The sequence below is a fragment of the Tachypleus tridentatus genome, chromosome 13, assembly GCF_004210375.1.
Source record: "Tachypleus tridentatus isolate NWPU-2018 chromosome 13, ASM421037v1, whole genome shotgun sequence".
NCBI lineage: Eukaryota > Metazoa > Arthropoda > Merostomata > Xiphosura > Limulidae > Tachypleus > Tachypleus tridentatus.
The window spans coordinates 78,088,098-78,104,813 of record NC_134837.1 but is presented as its reverse complement, the minus strand read 5'-3'; the positions used below and the strand labels follow the sequence as shown (position 1 = coordinate 78,104,813).

The 16,716-nt window shown below is 34.8% G+C and overlaps 1 protein-coding gene across 1 annotated transcript in view; it reads left to right on the top strand.

Moving 5' to 3' along the window:
- LOC143237195 (synaptotagmin-1-like) overlaps positions 1 to 16,716 on the top strand; it is a 61,551-nt gene that overhangs the window by 34,387 nt on the left and 10,448 nt on the right. Inside the window, exons 4-6 of the mRNA XM_076476177.1 lie at positions 1,480 to 2,038; positions 13,481 to 13,627; positions 16,055 to 16,365. Of these exons, the coding sequence (XP_076332292.1) occupies positions 1,480 to 2,038; positions 13,481 to 13,627; positions 16,055 to 16,365 (1,017 nt within the window). The remainder of the gene's footprint in view (positions 1 to 1,479; positions 2,039 to 13,480; positions 13,628 to 16,054; positions 16,366 to 16,716) is intronic.

The window sequence follows — 16,716 nt, the reverse complement described above, 5'->3', positions numbered from 1 at the left end:
ACATATTTTATTTTTTTGATAAATGTATACTATTACGAAAATGACAAGCTTATATAAGTACTTGTGTGGGCGTTCTTTTATAACAGCCTCCCCCAGTGGCACAGCGGAATGTCTGCGGACTTATAACGTTAGAAACAGGGTTTCGATGCCAGTGGTGGGCAGAGTATAGATAGCCAATTGTGTATTCTTGTGCTTAATTACAAACAAACAAACAACCCCTTTTTTACAATCAATTCTTTTTTTTGTGAACCTGACTATGACCGAAGAAGGTTGAAACGTTGTTCACTGCTCTACGTAAAAAATTTTCTCAACCCAAACGAGCCGTTTTTACATATATAATAAATACGATTGAGTTATTTAGAATTGGACTTTGATGAAACAGAAAACAAAACTTTCTAAATGCATTAATTAGATGTAATTCATTGTTACTGGTTATTAGTTTCTGTTTCATTCACTGGCGAGAAAGCTACGTATTTTCTGACGTTAGTCAGGACTAGCCAAAAAACAAAATGTAATTATTTGATTATTTTCTTACCTCTCCATATCCACATATATATATCGCTCTTCAATAATCTAAGACTGCTCCCATAGCAATATTTTATAACACAAACATTAAACAAATAGTGCAATTCACCGATGTTAAGTGTTACACAGTCTTTCACTAAATATATAGGATCACAAGAAACAACAGCTTTATCTGCTAAGCAATAATTGAATACATTAACAGGTATTGTTTAATTGATATATTAATGTAATATTAAATAGCAGGGTAGGGATACTTTCTAAAGAAAAAAATTTATGAAAACTTAACTATTCGTGTTGAATGTATGCAATAATTCTTTTGGTTGCCAGAATAGAATCATCAAATGTTTTTAATAACATATCATGTTTCCTGGTTGTATTCGATATGCATAATAATAGGTGTATGGCGTACATAATAATTGTGTATAGTGTATCAGTAATTCCGGTTGATGGTAAACTCGAAACTTACTCCGTTTGTGGATTTTCCACTGGCCACTGAATTAGGTTTGTCTCAAATAACGCCACCCTTTCTTATCTAAAGGTGGATAAGGACAAACTTAAAATTAAGGCATAATACCTCACTTGATATTAGCAGATTCAACAAATGTTTGTTTTCTTTACACGAAAAACCACTCAAGAAACTAACCGCGCTTTGTATACAGAAGTGAATCAGACACCACGTTTTATCATTGTCCATAACATAAACTTACCCCAGATCCTACGGAAAATCTCAGCAAATGAAAACTAGGTTATTATAGTGATTTTTTTGGTCAAACAAAATACTTAATATAACCGGACATCGTTTAACATTTAAAAGTACAGAAACAAAAAACAATCTGTACAGACCAGAACAAATGATACTATGCACACCATCAAAATCGTTGCTTGCTTTGGTTAAATTACTTGAAAGACTTTATCAAATACAAATTCATAAGGATATATACCTTCTTCTCACAGAACTTCAACATATTTCGAGAACAACCAAAACAGGCCGATTCGCATGCTCCGATATTCGGAGTTGTTGCTTCCACAGTGACCTCAACGCATTCCAGTGGTTCCGCCTCCTCGGTCTCTAGCGCGGTTTCAACGTCGACCGTAAAAACGCACGTGAACGAGCTACAGGTGCGGCTGTCTTTGCCTGACGTTCACGTGCCGGACGAAAAAGTGACCCTTTCGCAATCTTCTTATTCTCTACCGATGATGATGCGTCGTCCTCCGATAGTGAACAAAGTTCGTTCAGTTGATATTCGACACTTTCCACCAGCTTCTGTAAAGTCATTGTCGAGTCGTTCTGATAACCAGCAGTCAACTACAACCAGTGATCCTCGAAGTCCAGCGACCTCACATCATCGAACTCCGTCCCCTGACACTTCCACTCTGTTTCCTGTGCCAGACCTTACTTTACATCCCACTCCTGCGGGGTCAAGACCGCGCTCTCCAGCGTCACCACTGTTGTCTCCGTCTTATTTACCGACTTCAGATTTCAGTGCAAGTCCTGGAACTGTAAGTCCTATAGGTAGGCACTCTTTTTTTTTTAAATAAACTTTTACACGCTTAATATTCCTTTTAATAATGTATAAAATATATCTACAGAATCGCCCACAAGACACTGAGTGTATATATATATATATATATACAGGGGCGTGGATTTTTTACACCCGATGGGGGGGGGGATAATTTTTGTAACCACTTATGTGGACTGTTCAATTTGCAAATTGGTAATCTCTGATTATGTGAACCTGAAAGCTGTAAACATGCAGTCACAGAGTAATCTTGTTCCCACGATACTTCAAGGTTTCCATGTAGATTTGTATAAGTGAGGTGTTCTGAATAGTTTTCAAAATGTTAATAGAGTAAAGACAAATGTGTCACAAATTAACTGCCACATGAATTTATTCCTGCACACTGCACAGTATAAAAGATGGCCATTATACTTGACAAGGTTACTAATAACTTTCATTGCATGAATTACGTTTTCAAATATTAATAAAATTAGTAATTACCCTTGATAAGTTTATATCTACTGAAAAACTGTTCATGTTGTTTGATAAATATAATTAAAATGTCTTTGCGAACTCTTGAAAATTACACATCAATACAATGTAGCACATAATTATTCATACTTTTCATTGAAGTAAGATTCATTTAGTCCTCTAGTCTACATGTTCCCAAACGTAGACCTCCTTTGTGATGATCTATTTATGAATTTTTTCATAAGCTCTTCTATATTTATCTTATCGACCTCATCTTTGTGAGTGTGACAAACTGCCACATGATTGAGGGGGCACTGAGACATAGTTGACCTTAACCACGTCTTCAACCGTCTTAATGCAGAAAAGCTGCGTTCACATTCGCAGCTGGATACTGGACATACAAGCAAAATTTTCATGAGAAGAAACACTTCACTAAACATCTGCTGGCTTGTTTCATGCATTTTATAGTAAGCATCCGCCACCTTTCAGATATACTGCTTTTGTTGTTCCTTTGAACATGGGTAACTGAAACTCGAGCCGTTGTTCAGAGATTTCTGGATAGAAGTTTATAACCGAGTCGTCAATCTTGCCAGATGTGATCATGTTCTCAAGTGCCAGATATTGCCTCAAGTCATTGTTGTCTGCATTGAATCTAGTGGTCAGATTTTCTATGACTGTGTCCACAAATTCAAAATATTGGCTTGTAATCTCTAGTTGTTGCAGAATGGTGTGCTGAGCCATCACCTGTGATCCTTCTGGGGGTCTGTGAATGCATGGTAGTTCAATAGGCACCAGATCTAGGGAGGTTACCTTTTTCTCAGCTTCATCAAATATCTTGTCATAATTTTCCTCTGTTCTCAATAACCGCAATTGCTCAACAGTCATTGCAAATGCTTCAATCATGCCAGATACTGTCGTTGATTTTGCTTGGAATGCACGGTTTAGTTCCTCTAATGCAGCTAATGGATGCTGAGCCATCAATAATCCTGAAACTGTCTTTCCTTTGTCAAATCTGTCCCGCAGACCTCGTGCTTTCACTGCTACATATGATTTTTCATTTGCTCATTCAGACAAAGAATCAACAATGTCACTGTAGTGATCATTAGCACATGTAATTGCAGATAGGCAACACAACCAGTGTTGGACACAGTGGGTGGATGTATTTAACTGGACCATTGTGGCTTTCTGACGATACAATATTTTCAAAGATTGTCTTGTATTTGCCTGACCTCTGAAGCAAGACATTAAGTTCATGTACCCACTGGATAGAATCTCGAACACATTCACAAGCTTCAACTTCATGTTGCATTATTAAATTAGTTTTGTGTGCTTTGCAGTGAAAAAACAAAGCTAACGATTGCTTCTCTTTTATTTTTGCCTGACATCCACTGTACGCACCACTCATGTTAGCAGCTCCATCATAAGTTTGTGCTCTTAATCCTGACAGTGGTAAATTGAATCTAGTCAGTACATCAAGTATAGTCGAGGATATTGTTTCACCAGTTGTATTGGAAACACTGTACAAACCAAGAAATGTCTCATGGACGTCAAGGTTTTCATCTACGTATCGTACACATATTGCTTCCTGTTCGGCACCTGTAACATCTTGAGTGCCATCAACCATTAATGCAAAGATTTTACTTTGCTGCACTTCATGTGCTATGTTCCTCAGTATTTGATGGCTGAACATTTCCATTATTTCATTCTGAGCCTGGGGTGATGTGAATGTGGTTTTCTTTGACAAGTAGGCCGTCAACTCAGGATCTTCCTCTTCCAGGAGCTTCATTAACTGCAGGAAGTTCCCCCTCCGTATCAGTATGTCCACGTAATGCTAAACCTTGACGCAGTAAGAAACGTAAACTTCTGAATATTTTGGCTTGACTTCTTTTGCATTCTTCCTGCTACTTCTATTTTCCATCATGTAGCTGGACAGTCACTGGAGTTACATCAATTGAACCTTCTGGAGATATAGCGAATCTGTGCTGAGAGGAGGATTGGTGTTCGTTGAATTTCTGTTTTGCCTTTTTCCACTTGCAAAAACCGGTGGATATGAAGGTATACTCCACTGGCCTCTCCAATTTCCCTGTAAAAAGGCCTCTATTTTCCGCCTTGGCACAATGAAAATATATGACTTTTTGAGTCAGATTGTCGAAGTGCAGCCATGGGAACTCATCAAACCACTTGCCCTGGAAGTTGATATTTTGAGATTTTGCTTTCTGCCGTGGTATTAGTTGTGCATCTGGATGATATGGCTTTCCACACTGTATCTGTGGAAACCACAACTATCTTGTGGTTCATGATGTGCAATAGTTGCACAAGCATTTTTAGACTCGTCCTCTGATGAACATGGTATTTCCTCTGTATGGCAAGTTTCTATTCCTTTGCTTGAGGTTGTTGGATTATCTGCATCTGCATTGTCACTTGTAGTATTAGTAACTGGCTTGCAGAACTGTCTGATGTTGGAAAGTTTCAGACGCTTGCTTATCATAATTGGAATCTGTTTCCCAGAAGACTCAACAGGCTAAAATACAGTCTTTACTGAAAAACTCTAACGTACAACGAACGAAGATAGAACAGAATGGAAGTAGGACTGAACTGTACAATGTATTTAAGTCAAACACGCGAACCTCACAGTGACTACCAAGCCGACTGACCACCTGGGCATCGCTGAGACAATAATGTGTGCTAATTACAACACAAGTAACTGCAAATTTTTCGAAAAATACTTAAACAATCATAAATATATTATACTTCTGTTAAAACTCACCAAAAGGCAAACACGTTGTGATATAATGTCGAAAAGCACGTCTATTAAATAAAACCACCTAAACAAAAACTAGCAATAAAATTCGAGTAGAGGCCTCAGGCCGTTGAAATTGCTCCTTTTGTGTTCTAATTATACAAGAAAATACAATATTTTTGCTATCTATGATAAGAGAATATATTGTTTTTTTACCATGAAGCACCAGCACTTTATTAGAGAGCGGTGATAATCTGAAATTTCATGGATTAATGAGGGCCACAAACACATGTCCAATGAGCCCTGTTGTAAAATCGAGGCTCAGACTAAAGGGAGCGGAGGGGGTGATGTAGGGTGCGTCTGGATTCGAGCGGCTCGAACCTGTCGTTAACTGTATACTAAACGTACACTATGGTCAGCGGCTTTGGCAGCTAAGGAGGGTAAGGAGTTCGACAATAAAACCGGCTAGACATGCATAAGAACAAATGGCATAGGAAACCCGCACAATATACACATAAGATTGATGCAGCTACAAGCTACAAATGGCCTGCCAGATCTAGATCACAGGAGTTTACGCTTGGGAGTAATATTTTCGAATTTCATGCTCTGTTCAATCTGTTGTGATTAAAATTTTACTTAATCTTACATTACGTACAAGACGTAGGTAGATTCTGTGATAGTGCTTGCAAGCCTTGCATGTATACTTAGACCTACTGACTGATACTTACGAACTATCGCTTAGATCGAAAAGCTTAGAAGCACGCCTATATTAAAGATGTACATTTCGGCTACTGTAAAAGCCTACATCTAGGCCTATTTATGTAATTCGATTGGTAAGAACACGAGAATCACAAGAACAAACACACAATTTATAGGCCTGTGATGCAATAAAACAATTCAACAGACCAAACTGTAGGGAGATGATTGTATGCACCATAACCCCACCTAAAATGAAGGGGGATGTAGCCCCATCCCCCAGGATCTACGCCCCTGTATATATATATAGTCAGTTAAAGGCTTTTAGTATAAATATGTACTCTGTTGTTGTTGGGCTTATGATTCTTCCATAGTAGGTCTTTTTGACTTGTTGACCATAAATTCAGAGATAAACAATCAGCACGCTCTCCATGTTTTCAAAATCAGATACATATATATATTCAAACTATTTAAACGTATGTACGTCAAAGTATTTACACTATAAAAACTTTATAGCGTTCTCTTCTTGTCGAAAGTCCACTTAGGTCTCTTCAATTGCTTTAAAATTTTAATTGACAAGCCGAACTACTTTTCTCTATTCCTAACGCACTAGTTATAAGTGTGCAATTCCCTTACATTGTCACTGAGTTACCATAGTAGTATGCTGCTATTCCAGCATTCATCAGTCAAACTATACTTAGGCTAGTTCAATTACTTTAGAACTCGCTTTGATAGAATAAATTATACTTCTTGTATCTTTTAAAACTCTTAGTTTTCCTCTAACATATTAAACATTAGGCCTATCACTTCTACTGTAGTTAACCTCACGTCGAACCTTTCTTTGGCCCTGACTTAGTCTCTTCTGTGTGTCTTTTCCGCTCATCTCACACAATTCATGTGCTTATTACTTAATCATCTGTTCGTAATATTCTTGATATCAATCAGTTACAAACACAACTTCCAATAATCGTCTGCTTTTAACTCTCTTATAATAAGAAGAAACAGCTAAACAATCATTAATTATTCATTCACAAAATAAACTAATTAATAGTATCTACACTAAACAGTCTTTTATATCACTACATATATCATCACATTATCATCGTTGCTTTTACTAAACTCGGTCATAATAAATCAAATTTGAGCGTCTACTATCACCCATGATGAGATTGGATGAGGTGGATGGCTCGCTCTATGAAACTCTGCAATGTATATATTTGTGTTACGTATTACAGCTTGAAATAGCGTGAAACTGAGTTAAATAATAATTTAAGTTTAGAAATTAATTAAATGTTGATATGTATCAAACTTATGACATTTGCCAACAAGATTCACACGCACAGTTTTCTTTCTTAAAATAATATTATAATATTCAACCAATAATACAATTTATAATAACGGTTATTACAAATAATGATTTATATACAAAAGTTTTACAAACTTAGAAACAGTATTGAGTCTTCTATCTGTTCTAGAATTTCTTTGATATCTTATCCAGGGTTTACGATAAGTGAATTACTTTCGAGTTGATATCGGTACAGTTCACTTAATAAGGAGCTAGCTAGTTTTCTGCTGATCACACGCCGATTACAAGTCGAATTTTTCACTGATAAAAGTATGTAATGTTTTCGTAAAAAAAAACACTGATTCTCGATGTTAATCCACTGAAGTTAAACGGTTTGTAATGTTCGAAATCTATACACATTTCTGGTCAATATTTTAAGTTCCCGATTAATAAGCGTTAATCACAGATATAACTTCCTAGGTATATGGTATACCAACTGTATCAAACCAATAATATTTATATACTTTTTCTTGGTGAGTTGCTTTGGTTACGTTTTACAAACATGAGGCAAATTTCTAGAAAGTCAAGCTTGCACAACAGTACTATAAATAGTGCTTTTGAAAAACCCGAATATTGTGGATTCTTCAGTGATGACAAGAAAACCTACTTGTAGAGAAAATTATATATGTAAAAACGTCTGGTTTGAGTTGAAAAACATTTTATGGATTTATTTAGTATTTAAATAAAGAAATAAACATAAACAAACGCAAAATTAAAGAAGCCTTACTTATACAACAACTCAAACCCAAAATAAACTAATACAAAGGAACACTTTTATACCTATATTAATAAATATAATCAAAACATCTAAGCACGCCCTCTACATTCCCACACTCAGTTACACAACCCCCTTCAAATATGTGGTCAGCTATCGGTCAGTTCTTTCTTTCTTTCTTTGTGAACCTGATGATGACCGAAAAAGGTCGAAACGTTGTTCGCTCCTCTACATAAAAAAATTTTCTCAACCCATACCAGCCATACATATATATTGTTGATTCTTACTCTCGAGGATCTCCTACAATTTTAGTGGATAGGCGAGAATTTTGCAATACACACAGTAATATATGTTACATGCATTTTAATTATATAATTTAAGTTACACAAACGTCGATATTAAAATAAATATATAACATTAAATCTATCACGATCGTGCAAATTGAAAAAAAAAACAGCTCATAATGTGACTTTTTCAGCAGATATAATCTTTATGGTTTAGCTCAAAACAACCTGTTGAAAACTTTAAGCCTTTGCCACAGGAACTGTAGTTCTGTTGAGTGTGTTGAGAGAATTAATAGATGCACCCAACAGAGCTATAAACTTCTGTGAAAAAAGAAGCAATTTTTTCAAAGACTGTTACAGTTACCGTCAACAAACACAACCTATTCAAAAATTAGCAATTGGACATTTAGTACAAAATTCAGTGGTTATTAAGCCATTATTGCAATATATGTAGTATGTACACTTTGGCGCAAAAAACAAACAAACAAATTAATTAAGGATGTTTGAGATTAAACTCTCCTCGTGGTTAACTCTGGAGAATGTGATATTTATGTTTTTTCAGGTTTAAGCTTAAAATAAGCGATGTTAACAGTTTCCTTGAGGCTAAAATGAAGGTATGTGAGATTAACACTTTTTTGAGATTGAATTACAGGCACGTAATAATAACGGTTTCCTCGGTTAAATTAAGCATATGTAGTAATATTGTTAAATTAAGGGTATATTATATTAACGCTTTCCTTGAAGTTAAATTAAGTATATAATAAATAAATATTAAGGAAGTAAGCATGTAGTTAATATTCCATGCATTTATTTATAAATATACGTTTATATATTTAATTCAGGGGCACGTGTGTGTGTGTTTTCTTATAGCAAAGACACATTGGGCTATCTGCTGAGCCCACCAAGAGGAATCGACCCGCTGATCTTAGCGTTGTAAATCCGTAGCTTTACTGCTGTACTAGCGGGGGTTGCTCAGCAGCATCTAAAATATTGAATAATAACTTTTATGTTTATCTTTAACTAGGTTGTAAGTTATTGTTTGATTCAGCGAGCTGTGAATTTAAAATCTAATGTTTCTTGTTTCAATGCATAGAATATTTATAACTGTGGGGAGAGAAGCCACTTCGCAGATATAAATGTAGCTATTGTTACGTTTCATAATTTATCTCGGACAAGCCTCCAATTTGGGGCCCGGCATGGCCAAGCGTATTAAGACGTGCACGTCGTAATCTGAGGGTCGCGGGTTTGAATCCTCGTCACACCAAATATGCTCGCCCTTTCAGCTGTGGGGCGGCGTTATAATGTGACGGTCAGTCCCACTATTCGTTGGTAAAAGAGTAGCTCAAGAGTTGGCGGTGGGTGGTGATGAGTAGCTGCCTTCCCTCTAGCCTTACACTGCTAAATTAGGACGGTTAGCGCAGATAGCCCTCGAGTAGCTTTGCGCGAAATTCAAAACAAACAAACAAACAAGCCTCCGATTTATTGCGTATCATGATTTTAAAAAGCCGGATATTTTAATTTTAACTTAGAAGTTAATTGAATGTCGATATACATCAAAATTATGATATTTACCAATACGATTGATACATACAATTTCTTTCTTAACACAAATATATTTGAATATACAAACAACAATGCAATTTATGATAAAATGTATTGCAAATAACAGTTCATATACAAGCATTTTACAAACTTACAAATAATACTCTGTCCTCTATGTGGTTCAGAAATAAATCTTTCATCGAAACTTCACGAAGAGCGAATTAATCCTATGTTGATACACTTGACGATGAAGCTCGCTAGCTGCTTCACAGGCACACGTAAGATTTCACCGCTGAAGTTATGCTATCTTCGTAGAAATACTAACGTCCGAAGTTAATTCACTGAAATTAAACAGTTCGTAAAGTTCGAAATCCGTAAACGTTCCTAGTCAGATATCTGCATTTTTCCGATTAATAAGTGTTAATCACAATTATAGCTTCCGAAGTTTATAGTATAGTGACTGTAGCAGACCAACAATTATTAAACTGTCTTCTAGCGTCTTGAGATAGCTATCTTTTATACTCGTTAGGCGAGATTCTCGAAAATTCACCTGGCAATAATATTGGGAATCACTGGTATTTTTCATACGTATATTGTTGATTCTTACGCTCGAGAATATTCTATAAATTTAGAGAATAAGCGGGACTTTCGCAATACACATTTAACAATATACGTTGCATGCACTTCTAAATATATATTAAACTGAAACAAAGACAAATACTGAAATAAATGTAAACAGTAAATCTGTTAGACCATATAAATAGGGTATGAGGATTTCCGTATCTCTAGCCTTATGACAGGACCCTGGGTATCGATTTATATTTAACGCTTATATTATTTGTTAAATGGGTTCAATATTCAATTTTAATTAAGCATCATAACACTAAAAACTAATTAAAACATATGGAATGTTTCCTATTTTAATTAAGGTGGCCTGTTTGGTGGTTAAGGCGCTTGACTAACTATTTACAGCTCTCTCGAAGTTGAATCTCATCACCGAACATACTCGCTCTTTCAGCAATAGGATCGTTGTAATGTAATGGTTAATTCAACTTTTCACTGATAAAAGAGTGTTGTGGGTGGTGTTGATTAGCTACCATCTTTCTAGTCTATCACTTCGTAATCAGGAGGGATGGTTAACGGAAATAACTTTCGAGCAACTTCTCACGAAATTTAATAAACAAACAAAGCCTATTTTGATAGACGCAGCAAGAAATGTCTTTTTAACTCGATATCCAATTATCCTTTAACACTGAGTTATCTGTATTTGTATGAATATACTCCCACGATAAGTTCCACAACTTATACAGGATGACACATTAAACACTACTGTAATATCAGTTACGACAAATCACTGTAGTTTTGACACATAAAGTGGTATCAGTTTCCATTGTGTTCAGAGCTGCGACTCTGTTGTCAGTCTCTTTATTGGTTTATTATTTATGGAAGTTTCTATGTTATCATATTAACGTTTACAGGAGAATGATGTCTTATAGCTTTATGTTCTATTGACATTACTGAAATTTTTCATTGTCATCTGGTCTAGAGAGCGACAACGAATAATATGAAACAGTTCTTATGTGTTATCTGTACAAAGAGTAGAGGACAAACAAAATATTTTATTGGGTTTTTAAAACCAGAACGATATCTTATGGAGTATAAACGGCTAAATAAGAAAGAGCCTCGAAGTATAATTGTTGACCAGAGGTCAGCAGCACCGAACACCTGTTATGTTACTGCTTTTAATCAAACATTAGGGTTAGCTAACACAGATGAGATTCTAAAGCATGTTCCGCGGCTTATGAAGGCTATGTCGTAAATTAAAAGTTAGAAAAACAATAACAGAAAAGTTAAATGATAAGACCCATTCAATAGTTATAAATGATATTTGGTAGTATTAATAAGCACTTTATGGTTTCAAGGGCTTGGCATGGCCAAGCGTATTAAGACGTGCACGTCGTAATCTGAGGGTCGCGGGTTCGCGTCCCCTTCGCGCCAAACATGCTCGCCCTTTCAGCCGTGGGATCGTTATAATGTGACAGTTAATCCCACTATTCGTCGGTAAAAGAGTAGCCCAAGAGTTGGCGGTGGGTGGTGATGATTAGCTGCCTTCCCTCTCGTCTTACACTGCTAAATTAGGGACGGCTAGCACAGAGAGCCCTCGAGTAGCTTTGTGCGAAATTCAAAACCAAAACAAAACTTTATGGTTTTAATTTATTACTAAACAATTTGATTTAATTATATTCACATTAGCATCTATCATTAGAGATTTGTATCTAATAATTCCATTTCTCATCAAATCTTGGATATCATTGGAGTTGTTTAATGCGATATAAGAAAATATCGGGGAATTCATGAATATTCTACAGGATGTCCGTAAATTATAATTTATTCACCCCATTACAAACCTTTATAAATTCTCTATTATAGTTCAGTTTGAATCCCCGTCACACCACATATACTTGCTCTTTCAGCCATGGGGACGTTATAAAGTGACGATCAATCCCACTATTCGTTGGTAAAAGAGTAGCTCCAGAGTTGTCTGTGGGTGGTGATGACTATATGTTTTCCCTCTAGTTTTACACTGCTAAATTAGGAACGGCTAGCGCAGATGGCCCTCGTGTAGGTTTGCCCGAAATTCAAAGATCGACACGCATGTAGCACCCTCTGGTGACGTACAACATCCGCATCTGAAGTGGGGTAGGGCTAACTACTTATAATATAAAGTGCTGTTCACACCATGTTGTTATGTTAACATTATCATTGAATTTGATTTCAATCTCACTAAAGCTGCTTCAGCTGAAAATTAAATCTTTCAACCACTTTCTTCAAATTGCATAATGAACATTTTAAGGTGAAGAAGACGGCAAACATACATCGATTTTACTATAGATTTTCCTTTAGGAATGTCATACTACTGACAATTTGATGTGAATTACATTTTAAAAAAATTAAAAATCAGTTTCTGTTAATGACAAGCGAATTTGTCAATATTGGAACATAATATATTGTTGCTACAAAATGTATATCATTTTATTCAATTTTATAAAAAGAGTGAAGAAATAATAATAAACATTTTAAGTCAATACTTTCTGAATAAACCTAATCGAATAATTCATTGGAATCACATAAAGTTTCAAAAGTTTAGCAAAGCGCTTAGAAAATCGCAGGTTTTAATATATGTCGTTTAATTAGTGCTTAAATGTAACTTGAACTCGTCAGTTAATTATACAACTGTTCACGGAGTGAAATTCATTTTTTCGTTCTTTTTTCTCTACAAATCTGATTTAGTTCATTTAAAACAAATATGTCTTATTCACCAATAATTCAAACAATTAACGTAAAACATACTTGTTACTTCTATCCGTTGACTAAAGTAGTGATAGCGTTTGAAAAGTATCAACAACAGAATATTCAATAATATTTTGGGTGTTGAAAACTACATTTTTATTACAACTCATCTACCCCCCTTCAGTGATACAGCCGTATATCTGCGCACTCACACCACTAAAACCGAGTTTCGATACCCGTGGTGTGTAGAGCACAGATAGCTCATTCTCTAGCTTTGTGCGTAATTCTAAATAAACAAACAAATACAGTATTTTCCTGGAAAGAAAACTATCGTTGTTTTTCTTATTATTGAATTTTCTTGTTTATTTCCAGGAGTCATACAACCGGATCTGTACACAAAAAAGGACATGGTATTTTTCCACTCAAGCGACAACGAGGAAGCGACCAAACATGGCCGACTGCATTTTCGATTGAAGTATGATTTTAATCGATCGGATCTTGTAGTCCACGTGATTGAAGGTGATCATGAGAACCAATTATTAGCTTATATTAAAGTTACTTTAAAACTTCAAGATTGAAAATAGTCCACGACGTAGTATGATTTGATTTAAAAAGTAGCAATTTAATACTATTGAGAACATGAAAGAGCCTGAGAAAGACTTTTAAAAATTATTCTTGTAAAACTGTTAACGACGGGGAATTCAATTTCCAAAAACGAATTTATATTCCTTACTTAACTGTAATAACCCAATAAATTAGAGTCATATTAACCGGATATTTTTGCTGATTTTCTGATTGATTGTAATTGGATATTTATACTTTTTAAAGTTAGTGAAAGCAAGTTAAACTATTAAATGAATATAAATTAGGTTTTTCACTGACACATACGTCATTGAATACAATTATTGAAACACACAGACATCGTTTCACTACATGGATGCTTATGATTTGTTTCTTAACAGGAATTGTTTCTTATGGAATGACATGGTGGATAAGAACGTGTATGTACCTTTCGGTAGTCAGAATACCATGAATTTCATGAAGATTTTCAATACCATTGGCTTAGATGCAGCTTATGATTGTATTGATCATTAGCATGCTTCACCATAGATGTCGTACGTTGACTGTGATATCGTTTTGCCATCAAAAAAATGTACCATTTATTGTTGTCAAACAACTTGAATGTTGTCTCGTTTTTCTCCAGCTTTGTTTATCCCAATTTTTGAAGTCTGAGGTCTATTTAAGACTTTAGGTTTGATTACTTTTCTAAAGCAGTGATTGTTGAGCAGTTTCACATCTATTAAGATCACTTTGTGCTAATGTGTGTCTTAGTTCTGGAGGTAACATCCACATTTATACCAACAGCCATATCACTGGTAAAATCTCTACTATACAGTTGTATACTACTTGAAATAAAGATTATACCCAAAAATTATTTAACGTCACTTTTGACAATTTTATGGTTTCTATTTCGACCGCTTTTATAATGAACAATACTATATTCACACATTATTTTCACAGTTTCCATATATTTCGTACTAAAACATAAAGTTTTGTTTGAATCTATTTCTTCCATCAGTCAATATTTTTATTTTTACGCAGTTTTCACGTGGAATTTCACGTGCACTCATCATGCTACTATTTCAAATATTTCACTGTTTGTACTTTTACATGTATTATGCGGAAATGGCATAGTCTGATTGGTTGAATAGCAACCAATCACAAAGTAAACTATCTAACCACGCGTAATATATTTTAGTGCAAGCTATTTACATATTATATTGTGGGAACAGTTGCATGATATTCACTGTTTTCCTAACTATTTGTGATGCTTTATTTATACTGTGTGGTTTTATAGTAATTGCGTAAAAGGTATTATTTTAATAATTACAAAACAGTACGCAAAATGACAGCAAAACTTCAGTGTCGGCTTGTTTCTTTTTTTTTCATTTATCATTTAGAGGTTGGTTGTTTGTCGTTAAAACACAAAGTTACACAATGGGCTATCTGGCTCATTTTATCGCCGGTATTGAAACTTAACGTTTTGTCGACCAGGTAGGGGGTTCACAATGATTTGGACATTAGTGTTAGCATAAGGACTACTTTTTGATAAACTTTTGAGTCAAACTTCGTTTATTGTTATTTAATATTCTTAGTACTGAAATAGCTTTCTGATTGTTAGTGATGCAGTTTATAAATAAGTATTAGACCCATTTAATAATTATTCCTGTAAAATATAATAGCTCAGACGTGCTACATGAAACTAAACTATTCCTTCAAATTATTAATCAAATATTTTTTGGTTACTTGGAAAACTGTAAAAGATAAAACACAATAACATAAACAATAATAGAAATACACTTATTCGTGATAACGAGAAACCCACGTGAAGTAAAAATGTGTTTCAGGACGGCTGGTATGGGTATTAAAAACTTTTACTGATAAAGCAGAGAACAACGTTTCGACCTTCTCAGGTCATCTTCAGGTTGACCTGAAGGTCGAAACTCGGAGACATATTTCATTTATCATAAAAACACAGAGTTCAAATTCTTCTTTTTATGAGAATAAGAAGCTGAAATTAGAGCATTAAACTAGCTTCGTTCTAGAAAAACTATCGACTGTTGTTAATATTCTAAATTGGAGAGTTCTCACCATGAATATTTTAGATTTTTTTCCCGAGTGCAAAAACAAAATATCAGAGATAACTTCAATGTCATTATTTATATAAATTAATAAATAAACAAATGTTTTCAGCTTAAAACTATTCATGTTACCACGAACACTCAACTATCGTTCCAAATAACGATTTAATTCCTTTTTCTAACCAAAAGTAGATAACACATATTTTACGTAGGGAGTAACTTCACTTATATTTTATTTTTTAAAACAGAACCTGTAAACCTCCTCATGAGCAAAAAGAAATTAAACGGTCTTTTTCTTTATCAGCTCAGGATTTGGGAACTGTATCAGAAAATGGTTTCAACGATCCTTATGTCAAAGTAACTTTGTTACCAGAGGTTGACAGCAAACAAAGACAGACAAATATTTGCAGAAACTCCATAGATCCCGTGTTTGATGAAATCTTCAAGATTCCAGTTTCTTTCGAAGAGTTACCTGAAAAAGTGCTTTTGTTACAGATATTTGATTACGATAGATTCTCACGAAACGGCATCACGGGAGAAGTGAAAGTACAGATGTGTAATTTTGACGTCACTACGGATGTTGAAGTGTGGAGTGACATCACCAAAATGGAACAGGTGAATTTGAAAATTATGCTATCAAACTGAAACATTGATAGACAAAATGAGGATTACGTGCATAGTTTACACTAAAACACAGACCAAAACTGGACGCTCCTGAAGAAATTATAAAACGAAACGTTGAGTGTATATTTAAGTAAAAGTAACATTTTGGTGTTATAAGATCGTTTATTTCCAGCATTAATCTGAATGATAGGTAAACACCAGGAAAATATTATATTTGTTTGTTTATTTGCATAACACTTAAAACAATCGATAATGAAAACATTATTGGAGAAATTTCTGAAACAGAAAATAAACATTGTACTTGTATAAAATATTGATTTTTAGTTACATCTTTTAATATTT